This window comes from Lactuca serriola, chromosome 2 (assembly GCF_051521515.1).
Source record: "Lactuca serriola cultivar US96UC23 chromosome 2, Lser_US96UC23_V15, whole genome shotgun sequence".
NCBI lineage: Eukaryota > Viridiplantae > Streptophyta > Magnoliopsida > Asterales > Asteraceae > Lactuca > Lactuca serriola.
In genome coordinates, this window is record NC_136409.1 from 218,305,498 (window position 1) to 218,322,294 (window position 16,797).

Consider the following 16,797-nt stretch of genomic DNA (forward strand, 5'->3'; position numbering starts at 1 on the left):
CCATTAGCAACAGCTCCTAACTCATACATTCTTTCTTTATACCACTTATTCAATAGTGGTGGGTCAATCCAACGAAAATACCCACAGTCCTTCTCTTCATCCTACATAACATAGCAAGATGCATGTTTTTAACATAGAAAAATGGAAAATTTAGAGGATTAGAAGAATTTGAGTGAGATTTGAAGATTCTATACCATGTAATTTGGGCAACCAAAAAACCTCCGACCTGGATTCTTTCGAGTCCATGATGTCCACATTCCAACCCTATCTCCACAATAGCACGTTCTGATGTTGGTGCTTGACGAACTCGACATCGATTTCATGTTGCCAATTTGCCTTAATCGTTCGCTCCTTTGACTGGAGAATGAAGAAGATGAGCTCGATTCAATGATTTAGCCCTCTTAAATGGCACGTAGGATGTTATTTAACATGATGACTTCCATGTAAGCTGCCACATCAGTTAGATACCGGCTAACCTATTAAATGATCGATCCAGGCACTTGGGAGCCTATGGATGAAGACATGGTCTCTCTGGATCCCATTGAATTTCATTCGGAGGAGGAGCCTTATAAAAATCGTATGATCCCGTTTTGATTACGTTTACAGGTATTTAGGACTAAATTGCAAAATATATATATATATATATATATATATATATATATATATATAAGGGCTAAATCGATTATACGGGCAATACATAGGGACTTTATTGTAGTTTTCCCTAATAATATTAAAGGGTTTCCATCGGTTAATCATTATATATAGGAAAACACAAGAAAATACATCAAACTCCTCCTAACTTGGCTGTTAAGATGCTGAAAGTACAGCCAAGTAAGCAATTTGAGATGGTTTGACCATACCTTCATTTGTTTGATCGACATAACAAGTTGAAGTGTCTTGCCACATTCGTTTTCAATGTGAATGGAGTTCGGAGGAAAAAGTGGCAAATGGGTAAAATGTTAGGTGATGTTCCTTTTTTTTTTAAAAAAGAATTTGACCTTTTATGCTCACGGACGAAAAGACATTTGAGAAAAAGACTTGGTTTGTTTTTTAAAAGGCAAAAGATATAAAAAAATCTTTTTGACATCTTTCTACAAAAGACAAATTTGTTTTTGATTTTAGAAGGCGTTTTTTTAAGTTCTAACGATATCTAATATTTCTTTTTCCACCACCAGTCATCGTTGCTGCCGCTGCCACCACCACTTCTCATCCATTAATAAAATTTTGAGTTGTTGTATTTTATTGTATGATCCAAGTCGGGTAAAAATAGCAGTAACATTAATTATATACTAAGAATTATACCATTTACACCTAAATACATGACTAATTTCCAAGTTTGACTTTAGTTACCTGACTAATTATTTCAACTTTGACTTGAGTGATCACCAATTTCTTCAAAGAATTTCATTTGGTACGTCGGTCCATAATTGGTTCAACCCGATGCAAATAAAGTGAACCATAAAGTAACAAATAGTAAAAAGGTCAAATTTAATACAAATAAAGTTGCACAAAAAGTAATAAAAAAAAAAACAAAGGGTTAAAACATGTTACAACAAAATTTTCTTTATTCAAAAGCTAAGAATCAGTATGAAACTAAGCAAACACTTGTAAATTATAACCCCAAGCATAGTTTCAAAATTGAACCAAAGGAAACCAGCTACCTTATCATCTTCCTCTTGTATTGCTATACTCTTCTCTTGTTTTATTATCTTTCTCATTACCACAACCATATTTCTGCTTCCGATGGAGGTAATGAGACCGATTACAAGGTGTTGTTGCAGTTTAATTCAATTATCATGAATGAAGAAGCTCTAAGCTCATGGAACTCTTCCTTTCATTTTTGTGATTGGAGTGTTGTCTGTTATGGGAAGTAGCACAAAAGAGTGACTGCTCTGGACCTAAATTCTCAATGCCTTCAAGGCTCATTGTATCCTTATGTTGGGAACCTCAACTTTCTTCGTGGGTTTTCTCTCTGTAACAACACCTTTGAAGGAACAATCCCTCAAGAACTGCGTCGTCTATCCAGGCTACGTACGTGTCCTCGACCTTGGTTATAACAAATTCATCGGAGTCATTCCTACTAACTTTCCCCGTTGTTCTAATTAATATTGAAAAGCTTGAACGTCATAATAACAAGCTAGTTGGAAGCATATACCGAGAGAGATTAGTTTCCTATCAAAACTTACTCAATTTTTTAGTTAGTATGAATCAGTTAACAGGTGGCACTACTAGAAAAAGGTTAATAAAGTACGGTTGAAATTATGAATATATATGAATATAGTACATACATGGAGGGCATATTAGTAGAGGGGTGTATTAGATTACATGCCTAATAAAGTACGGCTATTTAGCCGTACTATATGTATCCTATCTACATTTTACAGCCATCGCATACAATCATCTAATACGACATATATACACATCTAATACACCCATACACAACCGTACTTAATATGAATCCTCTCAAACACACACCCATCTAATACACCATACGATCTCCTCATACAACCGTACTAGATTACTCATACAACCGTACTAGATGTCAAGATACCAAACCCAGACTCCTTTCTAGTGGCCATTCTTAATTGCATTCCAGCCCTATTTAGCATCCAATTACAAACTTCATGTTCTTTGATTCTAAATAAAGGGACAACAGTCAAAAGTAATATCAATAGACACCTGAATATATCTTCTATCTTCTGGAGGTAAAATATAATTGAAATTTCATCTTTATTTTCCTTCTTATGAATAGAGAACATATGGAGTCAAAACACTGTCCTGTTTACACAACCAACAAAATCTAATCTTAAGGACAATGATGAATGAAATAAGTGAATAGTTGGAAAATTACTAACGTATATGAGACCATGTTACCGACAGTTGGAGGATTTGACATTCTCATATATAAGGTGATACTTCAAATTTCTAGGCACATTAATTGCAGATTCTTGATAGTCAAAAGCAAACAAAGCCTCACCACCTAGGGGCACAGATAGAAAATTAGAAAAAGGAATAATAAGAACAAAATCATGTGTGTGTGTGCGCCAGAGGGCAGAAAATACATTTTCATTCCATTATAAGGATGATGAGCGTGAGCTCTTTCAAGTATCCTAGAAAAGGACACAAAAAGACAACAAAATATTGAAAGGTCAATCCAAAATAAGACTTACTTGTGACCATCATTCATAACATCTTGTGTGATAATCTCCATGATATCTTTTAGGCTCCTCTTTTTTGCATTGGCACACGGTGTTCGCAGAAAGCTGAAGTAACCCATTTAAATCTTGAATGTAACATGCCAAGTGTCATTATCTAAGGATTAAACAGCACATGATGATGATGTCATATTTCTATTTCAAAATTTGGTAAACTAAAGATATATGTGTACTAACCTCACCCAAGTGGCTGAAGGCCACATAGATTCCACCAATAACTTGAACACTCTTAAAACCAAAATGTAAAAAAAATAAAGTTAGTAACTTATATTATATTACAATATGTTAAGAGAACTTAAATAGAAGATTTAAAAATATATAAAGAAAAAAGATGATATGTTGTATTGTTATACACACACCTCTGCCATGCCATACCAGTGTAATGACACTTCTTTTTATTGTGCAAGTTCCACTTCTTTAATCTGTTTCTTTAACTTCTCTTGAACACCTTTTTTATGCAATAAAACAATAAGAAACTCCACTTTTTTATGCAGTGTCACCTAAAATCAAATTTAATTTTTTTAGATTAAAAGTAAAAAAAGATTTGTGGGTAAAATAGTAATAACATACCATTAGCAGTAACACGATCAACTCCAACAATGACAGCATGGATAGATCTAGTTTTCATTAAAGCAGCAGCTGCATAATCTCCTATAAGAGTCACAGGTATTTTGTCATGAACTAATTCATAAGCTGTCAATCTTGATCCCTACACTTTCACAAACGAACAAAAACAGTATTGATCGAGTCAGACATTTCATCGAACACCTAGGGTGCACACACAACTAAAGAACTATTCCATATTTCCATGTAATAATGAAGATTGTTTACTTGGTTAAATGGACGGGTTTCTGTACAATAAGCTCTTTCTAGTACTCCATCATCATGTAGTGCACGGATTACTCCAAGAGCAGTTCCAAATCCAGCTGTTGCAAGACTATTGAAATGAAACAATAAAGAACAAATCATAAGAACATGTAGCTCAAGATCTAGAGTTTGTCATGTGGAGAGGGAGATGACTAACCTGGAAGTATTACAATGTGTCAAAACATAAAATTTCTTAGATTCCTTTTGTTGAATTTGAATGAAAGAAGATCCATATGACCCGATTGCTTTATTGGAAGCAACATCATCTTCCAACATTACTTCAGCAGCTTCAATGTAAGCCTGAAAAAGCAAAGAACAGAAAGCAACTAAATCAAACATGAATACATGATATGAATTACAAGGAGAGAGAGGAATTACAAGGAACGCTTGGTTAACATCTGTAGCAGTTGCAACAGAGTTCGTTACAATCTCTGTAAGTTTATTTGCAGCATCTGAAAGATTCACAGCTGTTGGACGACTGTGAAACAGTAGAACAAATCAGGAAAAAGTTCTGAGGAAACACTACACTTCAGCAGCATCTCGAATCTCCAAATAGATCGTATCAAGAGGAAGTTTTCTCTGCTCAAAACAACAGTTACAATTAAATGAAATGAAGTGAATATGAAGGAGAAAAGGGACCTGATCAAGTAGTTGAAGTGAGCCACGGTGATAACAGATGGCTTGCAGAGATGAGTCAGCTTGAGATGCCATTGATGGAAATTGGAAGCAACTGCAATTCAGCAGAAAAGTAAACCAATCTTAACGAAATTAAAGATTGGTTACAAATAAGTTGGATTGAGTTGCGGAACACATGTAGACGAAGACGAAACTTGCTAGAGGGACGTGAGTCGTGAGTGAGGTGATCGACGGAGTCGGAGGCGGCTTAAGGCGAATGATATTCGGAGTAGAAAGGTGAAAAAAGCTTCTCAAATATCTACAAGAAGAACTACAATCATCTTGATGGTAATCGGTGGATTTATTTACAAGAATTTGAAATTATCGACTTACCTCAACTTGACCTTGTAGTGACTGAACGTAATTGATGATTTCATCGAGCTTGAGTGCTTTTCCAGTGACCTAAGAACATGATTTCACATTTTGATTTCATCGACAATGAGTGCCTTTCGAGTGGCCTAAGAACACGATTCCAAATTGGCGACGAAGACAAACCGGAAGCCTTTAAAGGTGGCGACCTGGTGGTGGTGGATTCTCTTTCTACGACACCGTCGGCTCTGAGTTTGATGACACAGGCGGTGGAGGATTGTCTTTCTACGACACCAGCGGCTCTCAATTTGATTGAGGAGGAATACGAAGTAGTAAGCGGTGGAATGTATTTAGGGCTTAACCAAAGAATGGGCGTTGGGAAGAAGTAGACGATAATGGAGTCGGGGTTGCGTTTGTGGAGGCTTCGTAGTTGGAAAGATATCCTATAATCAGAGAGCAGCAACGTATAGGGTGGTGGTGGTGACAGGGTTTTGGCTCTGAACTGTAAAGAACAAAGATGGTTAGGTTAATCTAGTAATTTGGAAGATAGATGGTGATGGGGAAGAACGGTCGTCTTTGATTGGAAGTCGACGACGGTGGGAGACACTCGGAAGGGTCGAAGAAGCAGCAGATGGCGGAAGGTGAATGGAAGAGTTACTGTAGACAAGCCTCCCCAGATTTAAGTGTATATATAATACGCCTTTAACTAGAAACATATATCCCTTTCTAGTACGAGTTTTTTTATATCCGTATTATATTATGGTGTATTGTATTAACCTTTTTACAGTAGTGTGGAATCCCGCCTGTATATATTGGAGAATATGACATCAATGGAAGTTTTCTCTATACTCGAAAATCCATTGGGTGGGAGTATTCCACACACCTTAGGCCAATGGAAAAAGCTTAACAACATTTAGATCGGGTAGTTGTAACTTATGAGGAACCATCCCTCATTCCATATATAACTTTTCACTCCTAACTATGTTTTCCTCGTCTGGTAATCATCTTAATGGTAGTCTTCCCTCATCCTTAGGTGCAATGCTTCCTCATCTTGAGTACCTTCAATTACGGAATAACCAACTGACTGGGCCTCTTCCACTTTCCTTATCTAATTGTTCAAAATTAGAAGTTCTTGAAGTGAACAACGACAATTTTAGTAGGAAGTTGACAATTGATTTTGCAAAACTAAAATATATCAATTACTATTTAGCCTTAGGTATAAATACCTATGCATTTGGAGAAGCTGGTGATATGAAGTTTCTTGATACTTTGAAAAACTGTAGCAGATTGGAGTTTTTGTATACTAGTCTTGGTCTTAAGCCTTAGTACTCCTATAGATCCTAGTCTTAAGCTTCTACCTAATAAAGGATCTCTAGTGTCGCAACTTGAATACTCAAGGGCTATTGGTTGTCTAATGTATGTCATGATTAATACTAGGCTTGATATAGCATATGCTATGGGAAGGCTTAGTAGATATACTAGTAATCCTAGTTCACATCATTGGACAAATTTTGGAACACAACTCTGATTGCGCCCAAAAATGTTTAATTGAATGGTCAACATAATGAAAATCTTGAGAAGAGTTCATAACTAAAAAGATTACAACTACATATCTTCAGGCATTAAATCTCATCTTGATTGGCGTTTTGGACTATATTTTCTCCCATTAGTCAACTCTGATTGGCCTGGTTTTGTTGGTGGTGTAACTAGTGGTGAAATCAACCGGTTGAATGATGATGGTAGTGTTATAAAATGCCACTCTTCATCAACATCACCGATCCAACCATGACATGGTTTTTGCCTCCGGGGTTGACCATTTTCAGGTGGTGATGGAAGGATGGCATCCATGGCAGGTGGCGCTGGCGGCAGTGTTAGAACCATTTCTACAACAGATGGCGGTGGTGTTAGAGAGGCAACCATACATCCCTTGATGTGCCATCATATTCCTGGTGTGCTACATGTGTTCTTGATTATTTTGTGGAAAAACCTTAGGAAAAAAAAACTGTAGTATTTTTTATGACAATAGTCAAGCCATTTAGCTCTGAACCTTTTAATTTTCTTGTTGGGATTGAGCTGCACATATGACCAAACAACATCAATAATTACCTTTATTACGATACTGATTACTAATATTATAACTTTGACTGAACTAAAAAAAATAGTTCCCAACACAGACCACTATTCTAGTATTAAATAATTACAACAACGTTGTTTTAACTTTACTTTGAAAAAGCAGAGCAATAGGTCTTTTAACTACTCTTTGAAAAAACTGACGAATTAAAATCCAAATCACAAATATACTGCGATGATTGATCGATTAGATACACGTACCGGTTCTGGAATCTTGGTTTTATTTGTTTGGATAGTATTGCATTTGAATGACTTTGTTATATTAATTATTCATATAAATAGATGTGTTAATTTGTAGTTTTCCTATAAATAAAATCTTGGGTTTAATTTAAGCACATTATTTCTCCATCTCCAAATCCCATCACTAACAATTAGTTAAGTGCTGCTCATTCTTCCCAAAAGTAGAGGTCTTACTTCTTACTCTTCTCATAGTTCAAATGAATGGAGCTGTCTCTGAAGATAGTCATGCATTGTTGGCATTCAAATCCACGATTACACATGACCCTCAAGCTATCATCAGATCCTGGAATGATTCTCTTCCTTTTTGCCTTTGGTCAGGAGTGACATGTGGTCGTCGCCACCAAAGAGTCACAAGCTTGGATCTACCAAACATGGGCTTAGTGGGTACTTTATCACCTTATCTTGGAAACCTAAGCTTCCTCATGTACATTAGCCTTGAAAACAATCATATTCATGGAAGTATCCCTCCTGAAATAGGTAACTTGTTTCGATTACGAGTACTCTCCCTTCGTAATAACTCCTTCACAAAAGGAATCCCAACCAACACTACTGGAAAATTGGTAATAGAGTACACCCTCATCTAATACGGTTGTAAAAATTCCCGTATTATAAAGGGATAAATAAATATAATACACACAATTGCAGCATCTAATACGGTTAATTGCAGCATCTAATACGGTCAATGAGATGTACTAGAAACAAAATCAAATAACTAAAAAAATACGCCCCCATTTTGATTAAGTACGACTAATACATAAACATGATCAACTTCCTCTTTAGTTAGAAATCCAACTTTAATGCCTTTATCCTTGCTGCTACAACTTTGATCCTGTTTTCAACTATTAAAGTATTTGTCCCTGGAAAACCTCCTGTTGACTACCAAGGAGCTAGAGAAGCAAAACCAATCACAGAATTTGCACTCAAACAAGTGAAGACACTCCTTAAAGACAGATTAAGTGGAAAAACTACAATTACTGAATCAAGTGTACAGGTTTGTATGATGATATAAAACCATTATTCTCAAAGGAATGGAATTGATAGGGGAATGGAATGACTGATTCCATTCTTGTCATAGAAAAGAAAAGAGAGGTACATAACAGAAGCATATAGAGATGTGCATCAAAAAAGTGTACAGGTTTGTATGATGATATAAAAGTACAATTTTACCCTTGGGGTAATATATTTTTAAGTTGACCATTTTGCCCCTTTATAGGCCATGAAAGCACAAATGGGCGATCTTGGACAGAGCTTAGGAATGACCCAAGGTTTGGGCAACTAGTTCAAGCAATAATCGAATTCCCATTTTGCCCTCATCCTTCAGAAAGCTGCAGTTTTGTAGACTAACTGTGCCAAAAGGTCAATATTACCCCTCAATTTTTAATAATAATAATTGTAGCAGTTCTTGTTCAGTTGATTCAGCCACTTGACTATTTTCTGTATTTTATCGTTTTTATTTTCTGTATTTTCATCCTTTTTTGTAAGAAGAATTGTGGGGTAACACAAGTGACTTTTTTTATTTTTATTTTTTATTATTTTAGGTTTGTTATCGGTTTATTTTAAAAAATTACCAAACATCAAAAACCAATAACCAGATGAGGTTCAAGTTTCAATAGATTACATGCAAAGTTTGGACCATAAAAATGGTCAAATGGAATGAACATATTACATTCAAATGATTTTTCTTTAAAATTTTTTGTTTTATTTTCTGTATTAAACATAATGAAAGCTTGTTATAACCAAAGGTCATAAACAAAATAACTTTTCCAATTTAATTAGAATAAGAAATTTTAGATTATTATCGTAAAAAGGATGAATCTTTTGTAGTTTATATTTTAAAGTGTACTCTATAGATTATTTTTAAATACAATTAATGAAATTTTATTCCATGTCGAGTACAAGGGAAGAAAATACCATGAGGCAATTAAATTCAATAGGATATTTTTACCAGTAAAAATACTTGAAATAAAAAATTAAATAAGCAGCAGAAACCTTAACAAATTCATTAACTCTTTCTCCCTTTGAGACGCTTCCGGCATATGACCAAACAAATTCATCGCCATTTTCGCTCTATTACTTAGAGTTGTTTATACGAAACCTTAGCCTTCGGTCGACGACGCCTCCGCCTCTAGCCAACGACGCCTCCGCCTCCGGTTGACGACGCCTCCACCTCCGGTCTCCAATCAACGAGACTGATGAAGTCTCCTACTCCGGCCTACAGCCGCTTCTGCCTCCTTCTTTCACGTTGTTTACAGGTACGCTCGAACTTTGGGTGTAGTTGATCTATTCATTGATTAATGTTGTGTTTATGACAATGTCTTCTCTGTGTACGAAATATTTACTTCATATTTCTGGTTGATAACCCTAGAAAGCATCATCGACTCTGTTTTGAACTTCATCTGCTGTTGCTCCAAAAAGAAAAAATTGTCCTCTCCAACTTCCTTCCTGATTTCAACATTAGCCCCATCTAATGTTCCTATAATCAGGCATCCATTGAGTGCAGATTTCATATTAAGAATATTTCAAAACCACTCAATGATCACACATCCTCCTCTATAGCTATTCGATTTCACATTATAATTTTGTTAAAGTTCACATTTATTGCTTAATTATATAGAAACCAATATTTAGAAAAGCAAGATTTTTCATCAAATGTTGACCAAGATATATGCTTATAGCTGTGAGAGCTGCAGTATCAGCATTTCGTAGGGAAGAAGAATCACAAGTTCACCATTCATCTAAAAGAAGAAGAGAGAGATCAGATCAGGTTTGTCCATTTTTCTTTGTGGAACTCCATGTTAAAGAGGTAATTTGGTAATTTAGTTTCAGACATAATAGTAGTAACCTGCATTGTATGGATTCAGGACAGGGTTATTTATGGTGATTCAATGTTCATGGAGACACCACGAGGCAAAGGTCTTCAATTCCCATTTTCTGTTGCTGATCGTGTTATTATAAAGTCCAATATCGCTCATTAGCTAAGGTTTCTGATACTTCATCATCACAGCAAACTTCAAGTAAGATAACACCCAATTGGCTCTAAACCCATGTGGCATCTTTAAATGTATCATGTTTCAAATGTATGTGTGTGTGTGTGTTCTAAAGATAATTGTGTAGCAAGTTTTGCATATGTGACTGATTCAATTTCACTTCAAGTGCCTTTAGCTGTGGGGTATCGATTATTATTTCATCATCTTCTCATTAAGTCATAATCTTTAACATATCTTTACCCTCATTATTTTCTATGATCATTTTTATGCTCATTTTCTTATCAACAGGTCTGAGGTTATACATTGGAAATTTACCATCACATATGGATGAGGTACTAGTGCAAACAACCAAGAGCAGGAGGATCCGTATGGTAGAAAGAAAAAACAGAAAAAGAAGTGTTGATAAACCCAAAACGAAACATCTTGAAGCAAGGTATACATATTAACAAACATTATTTGAGTTAATATATGAATCAAGAGTACATAAAGCATTGAATTTGTTTTGAAAAGAGCATAAACTTACCTTGGGCATCTTCAATTTTATATAAAATTTTGGTTTTTTTTTGTGTTCGAGACTCTTAGAATTAATTATACGAGTGTTTATGCTTTTGTAGGCATACAATGGACCATAAATAAAAGAAAAAGAGAAGTGTGACATTGATCAGAGATCATTCCAAAGAATATCTATCAAATTTAACAGTTGAGTTTGATCAATTCGGTAGAGCTATTGGACCTAACCGCTTTAAGTTCACCAGTTATCGTGGAGTGACTACGAGGAAGATGGTTTCTATCCTTATAGATAGTTGGGATTTAGTGGATCAATGTGACAAGGATCAATTGTGGTTGAACATAAAGGTAAAACTCATTTCAACACACTTTTGATATCATTTAATAGTAGCAATCACAATTTCCTGCCATGTTATTCTCTTCTATCATACAAGTTGTATCATATCATTTACCTAATAATTGTTATCTTCATTTTTTATTTAAAAAAGCAGAATTATTGGCATATACGATCATTTTTTATTGAAAATGAAATCATGATCAGTGATGTCCCACTTCTTATGGTTGGAATGGAATCATATAGTAGGTTTGTATTTTGTAGAGATTGATCCATGGTAATCATATAGTAGCTTTGCAGAAATTGAAAAGTTTGTTTCAGTTGGAATGGTGATCCATGTGTTCCAGAGCATCCATGGACTGAAATTGACTGTTTAATAAGGCTGGAGTGGAATTGGAGTGGAATTGTCTGTTTAATAAGGCTCTGGAATGCAAAGGGGATGTGAGACATCAAGTACAGTTGTTTATTGGTGTATTAGATGTGTATATATGGTGTATTAGATGATTGTATGTGTAAAATAGATAGGATAATATAATACGGTCAAATAGCCGTACTCTATTATGCATGTAATCTAATACACCCCTCTACTAATACGCCCTCTATGTATGTATTATATTCACAATTTCAACCGTACTCTATTAACCTTTTTCTAGTAGTGCAACATAACAAGTTGCTCAAAACTATCGTATTTTGACTTATCTTACAATATGTTGTCTGGAAAAATTCCAAATATTTTCACTTCTCTGTGGATGATCAAAACGTTAAGGTTGAGTAAAAATAACCTAACGGGTGGAATTCCACCATCCATTGGCAATCTCACATCTCTTGAAGAACTCATTCTTTCTTATTGTCCATTGGGAGGGAGCATTCCAGATTCCTTCAGTCGGTTGAAAAACTTGCAAAGATTAAGCTTGGGAGAAAATGGCCTCGTTGGATCCTTTCCATCGTTTATCTATAACCTTTCCAAGTTACAACTTTTAAAATTTCCAGAAAATCAACTTGTTGGCATTCTACCCTCCAACTTATGTCAGGGTCAACCCCATCTCCAAAGACTAGAATTGTCCTACAATCACTTCACTGGATTCCTTCCGTCCTCGATATCAAACTGCTCAGAGTTGCAAATCTTTGATGCTTCTAGTAATGATTTCATGGGGGACATAGCTACTGATTTTGGAAAACTCAGACATCTTAAGTGGTTATCTTTTGGTAGAACTGCGGATCTTGGTGTCATGAAAAAGTTTGATTCACTGTCTAATTGCAGCAATTTGGAAGTATTACAAATTGAAGGCGTCAGATTAACGAGGGGGTTACCAAATTCGTTTGGGAATTTAAGCAAACTGACGATCCTAGCACTTCAAAATAGCTACATATCAGGCAGCTTGCCTTCATCTATAGGCAATTTGTTTAGCTTAACTGTCCTTTCTTTAGCTGGAAATAACTTCACAGACGAGGAGCTTCCAAGAGTTTTATAGCCGAGTGTGAGGCCTTGAGACATATTCGTCATCGCAACTTAGTGAAGGTCATAACTGGTTGCTCAAGCCTCGATTTCCAAGGCAATGATTTCAAAGCTTTAGTGTACGATTTCATGCCAAATGGGAGTCTAGAGAGTTGGTTGCATTCACACACGACGCCTCATGAATATGACCAGTCTCGTCAACTAGATCTTGTTCAAAGAATAAGCATTGCCTATGATGTGGCTTGTGCTCTTGATTATCTACACTACCGCTGTGGAAACGTTGTTGTTCATTGTGATTTGAAACCAAGTAACATTTTATTGGATGCTGATATGTTTGCTCATGTCGGAGACTTCGGGCTTACAAAAATTATTTCCCCTCAAGAACATTCTAATGAAAACAAGAGTAGTTCAAGTATTATCAGAGGAACAATCGGGTATGCGCCTCCAGGTAAATTTACAACCGTTTTTTCTTATTTTAATCCCTATTTCACATTTTCACAAATAATTTTGCAGAATATGGTCTTGGAAATGAGGTCTCCACCAGTGGGGACATGTATAGCTATGGGATCCTATTGTTAGAGATGTTGACCGGAAAAAAACCTGTTGACCCAATGTTTCAAGATGGCCTAAGCGTGCATTTGTATGCTAGGAAGGCCTTGGCTGATGGTTTTGTGCTTCAAATTGTGGATCCAATGCTACTAAATGATGATGTCAAAGAAACGTGTTTGATTTCATTAGTGAAAATAGGCGTGCAATGTTCTTCTGAATCCCCACAAGATCGAATGAATATTGGGAACGTTATTCACGAGCTCCTATCAGTAAAGGTTGCAGCTCGTTCTTGACCCATTCAATCTCTGGTGCCTAAGTTGGTGCCCCTTAAAAGCTAGTGGGTGATTGTGTTATATTCTAAAGAATTGAATTTGTCAATTGTTGTAAATCTATGTTTGTAGATGTACAAGTATTATATAGTATTGGTTATTAGAATAGTTTCCATATTTATGTTTGACATAGTTTCCATATATCAAGTCTTGAGTGTTAGCATAGGAATATTATTGTAGTGTTAGCATATGAATACTATTGTACTCTGTAGACACTCTTTCCTACAAAAATGACTTTTTCTGTATATACACTATACATCCTAGTGCCTAAATATCAAATCTTATGCTAATGTACATGTAGGAGAGTATCAAACAAAGAAGAATAACTAAAATGCCAAAAAGCTCTTTTCGCAAGATACCCTGCAAAATGATCATAAAAAATAAACAATGCATGCAAAAATACAAAAACAAGTATAACGCTACAAGCTGCCCAGAGAGTGTTACATCCCAAACTACATATTACTAATTGTCTAATTTCACTAGAAAATTTTAGAAACAATAGCGACACACACATACACTGAATCTCTCAACATGTTTATATCGTTCTAAAGGTACACAACTCTTTCCATTTTGTAATTTTAACGGATGCAATAGATTTAATAATCAAATAGTTTACAAGTCTGTTAAATTTTGGAACACAATTCCAATTGCATCCAGAAACGTTTAATTAGTTAACATAATCTAAATGTGGAGATGAGTTCAGAAGTAAAGAGATTACAACTACATATCTTCAGGCATTAAATCCCATCTTGATTGGCGTTTTGGACGAAATTTTCTCCCACTGGTCAACTCTGATTGACCCGGATGTGTTGTTGGTGGTGTAACTGGTGGTGAAATTGACCGGTTGAATGATGATGGTAGTGTTATAAAATGCCACTCCTCATCAACATCACTGATCCAACCATGACATGGTTTTCGCCTCCGGGGTTGACCATTTTCAGGTGGTGATGGAAGCATATCATCCATGGCAGGTGGCACTGGCGGCAGTTTTAGAACCGTTTCTACAACAGGTGGCAGAGGTGGTGGTGGAGGAAGGATGGCATCCATGACATGTGGCAACGGTGGCAGTGTTAGAACCGTTTCTACAACAGGTGGTAGTGGTGTTAGAGAGGCAACCAGAGGTCGCAGCGATGGTGGTGGAAGGACTGTGAGAGGGGTGGAAGGGCAGATCGGAATGTCAATGAAGCCAGCCTTTTCAGCTTCAACGATCTCATTCTGCATTAAGGCACTAGAACTCTTTAAAACGAAGGTAAACAAACTGGGGAAAAACTAAATCAAATGTAGGCAGTTTCATTACCGGATTTGATGTTTCCCCTTGTTCTTGATTTTGCTTATCTTGATCGGCAAGAAGGGCTTCCAAAAGCACGCAGTACGCATCAAGTTCAATAAACCCATACCCATCTTGCCCCCCATATTCCTAAATCAACATACATTCGAATCATAATAACAATTAACAACTAATAAATATTAAAAAAAAAAAAAAATGGTTTTTACACCAAGAACAGTTAACCAAGAATACTTGCTTCAAACATAATTCGATCTAGAAAGGGGATTGATTGTATAAACCTATAAACCCTAATTGAAAACATGGAAGACACTGAAAAACCCCATCAAACGTATTAGCAAAATGAAAAGATATCAGATTTGAGGAGAATACCTTCAGGAGTTGACGCATCTTGGCGATGACGACTTCTTTGGTGAACCCAAATGGCGCCATTGCATCAATGGCTGCATCCATTCGAGACGTACGAGACTGCAAGATGGTTTCACGAAACAGAAATGCGTTATCATTAGTCGATTAATCTATCAGAAATACCGAGGATGATCATCAAGAAACTAAGAGAATGAGACCTTGGTGGTTCTCCCCCTTGGTGCCATTTTGTTTCACCCCTGAAGAAACTCTATTTGATTCTGTGTGTTGATGTTACCGGTCTCTAGCAGAAGAGTTTGAAATGGCAACTTAGAGAGATGAAGACAGAGTGGAGTGGTGAACACAGTAACCAAAAATAAGAAACAGAGATGCATGCGCATAGAGAGTGCTTGTTTTAGACGATGTACGGAAAGAGCAGGAGGAATCGTTTTTTTTTCGGGAAGAACTTACCCAAACGGGTTATGTACAGATACGCCGTTGATCTCAACCTTTTCCATACATATGTTTCGTTTATCGATGGAACTTTTTATTGATTTTCGAGTTTGAAATAGATTTTGAAGGAGTTTATGAATGGAACTTTTTATTGATTTCCGAGTTAGAAATAGATTTTGATGGAGAAAAAGACTAATTGATTTAAAAAAGAGTAAATTGTAAAATTGGTCCTTATTCTTTACTAAAAATGCAGTTTGAGTCTATGTTCAGTCTAAAATTGAAATTATTGTGCAAATTTAGTCATTTGAAAGTTGGAATGCACTTGAAAAAACTATTTTGCCTTTTTGATTTTCCTTTTCATTTTCTTTTATTTCCTTTATCATTGGTTTTATTTCCCTTTTAACATTTTGTAATTTTATTATTGTTTTGCCTTGTCTTGTTTCTTTTACACAATGGTTTTATAATATTCGTCGTTTCCAAAAAAAATGAAAAAAAAAGATAATCTAACCACCATTTAATAACCTCACCCCACCGACACCCTACTCTTTAACCTTAATCCAACACTTTCAAGTGTTGCAGGAACACCACCGTCGGTCACATCTTAGCATATCTATTGTAGTCCAGATCCACCACTACTTACCTCCATTCATATTTTTTTAGATCCATCGTCGTCCACCTCCCCTGACAATCAGATTTATAAAACGGGTGTCCACCTCCTTCGACGAGCAGATATCCACCTCCGGCACACACACACACACACTCTCTCTCTCTCACATAATATGGCCAAAGTGAAAACACATCCACCGATGACGTTAGGGTTCTCCTTGATCAGATGTCGGTGGTTGGATGGATCAACGATTGAGGAGATCGAATAATGGGGGAGAGGGAAGTTCAGATCTGCGCTTGGGCGAAGGGTCGAAACCCTATGGTTAGGGTTTTCTTTAGATCTGAAAATGCCATTTATAATAAATAGTCGTCTGATGATGTAGGTGGCGAAAAAGGGTATAACCATATAGGGGCGGCGACAGTGTTTCTAAAAAACCGAAAATGAAGGGAGGTTGAAAGAGGACAGAGAGTTATGAAGGTCGGTATCAATGATGGTGTGTTGCTACTCCT

The 16,797-nt window shown here is 36.1% G+C and overlaps 3 protein-coding genes across 3 annotated transcripts; 1 reads left to right on the forward strand and 2 right to left on the reverse strand.

Annotated features, from left to right (window-relative positions):
• Positions 1-3,610: 3,610 nt before the first annotated feature.
• LOC145090078 (methylthioribose-1-phosphate isomerase-like) lies at positions 3,611-4,421 on the reverse strand. Its single transcript, XM_079028426.1, has 4 exons — positions 4,240-4,421; positions 4,047-4,152; positions 3,786-3,924; positions 3,611-3,696 (listed from the first exon to the last, which is right to left on the reverse strand). The coding sequence occupies exons 1-4, from the start codon at positions 4,419-4,421 to the stop codon at positions 3,611-3,613; spliced, it is 513 nt and encodes a 170-aa protein (XP_078884552.1).
• Positions 4,422-12,849: 8,428 nt separating this feature from the next.
• LOC145090079 (putative LRR receptor-like serine/threonine-protein kinase At3g47570) lies at positions 12,850-13,562 on the forward strand. The gene is made up of 2 exons (XM_079028427.1): positions 12,850-13,168; positions 13,234-13,562. Exons 1-2 carry the CDS (start codon positions 12,850-12,852, stop codon positions 13,560-13,562), a joined length of 648 nt encoding a protein of 215 aa, XP_078884553.1.
• Positions 13,563-14,036: 474 nt separating this feature from the next.
• On the reverse strand, positions 14,037-15,817 carry LOC145090807 (uncharacterized). The gene is made up of 4 exons (XM_079028878.1): positions 15,450-15,817; positions 15,256-15,351; positions 14,896-15,015; positions 14,037-14,813 (listed from the first exon to the last, which is right to left on the reverse strand). Exons 1-4 carry the CDS (start codon positions 15,474-15,476, stop codon positions 14,319-14,321), a joined length of 738 nt encoding a protein of 245 aa, XP_078885004.1. The 5' UTR covers positions 15,477-15,817; the 3' UTR covers positions 14,037-14,318.
• Between the last annotated feature and the right edge of the window lie 980 nt (positions 15,818-16,797).

Bases quoted from the DNA above. Each gene is read 5' to 3' on its own strand.
- LOC145090807 (XM_079028878.1), bottom strand. From the start codon at position 15,476: ATGGCACCAAGGGGGAGAACCACCAAG. The intron at 15,352-15,449 runs GTCTCATTCTCT...ACCATCTTGCAG, and splicing joins CAAGGGGGAGAACCACCAAG to TCTCGTACGTCTCGAATGGA. The intron at 14,814-14,895 runs GTAATGAAACTG...GCCTTAATGCAG, and splicing joins AAGGGGAAACATCAAATCCG to AATGAGATCGTTGAAGCTGA.
- LOC145090078 (XM_079028426.1), bottom strand. From the start codon at position 4,421: ATGTTTGATTTAGTTGCTTTCTGTTCTTTGCTTTTTCAGGCTTACATT. The intron at 4,153-4,239 runs GTTAGTCATCTC...TCATTTCAATAG, and splicing joins ACACATTGTAATACTTCCAG to TCTTGCAACAGCTGGATTTG. The intron at 3,697-3,785 runs GTATGTTATTAC...TGCATAAAAAAG, and splicing joins TGATCGTGTTACTGCTAATG to TGGAGTTTCTTATTGTTTTA.
- LOC145090079 (XM_079028427.1), top strand. From the start codon at position 12,850: ATGCCAAATGGGAGTCTAGAGAGTTGGTTGCATTCACACACGACGCCT. The intron at 13,169-13,233 runs GTAAATTTACAA...ATAATTTTGCAG, and splicing joins AATCGGGTATGCGCCTCCAG to AATATGGTCTTGGAAATGAG.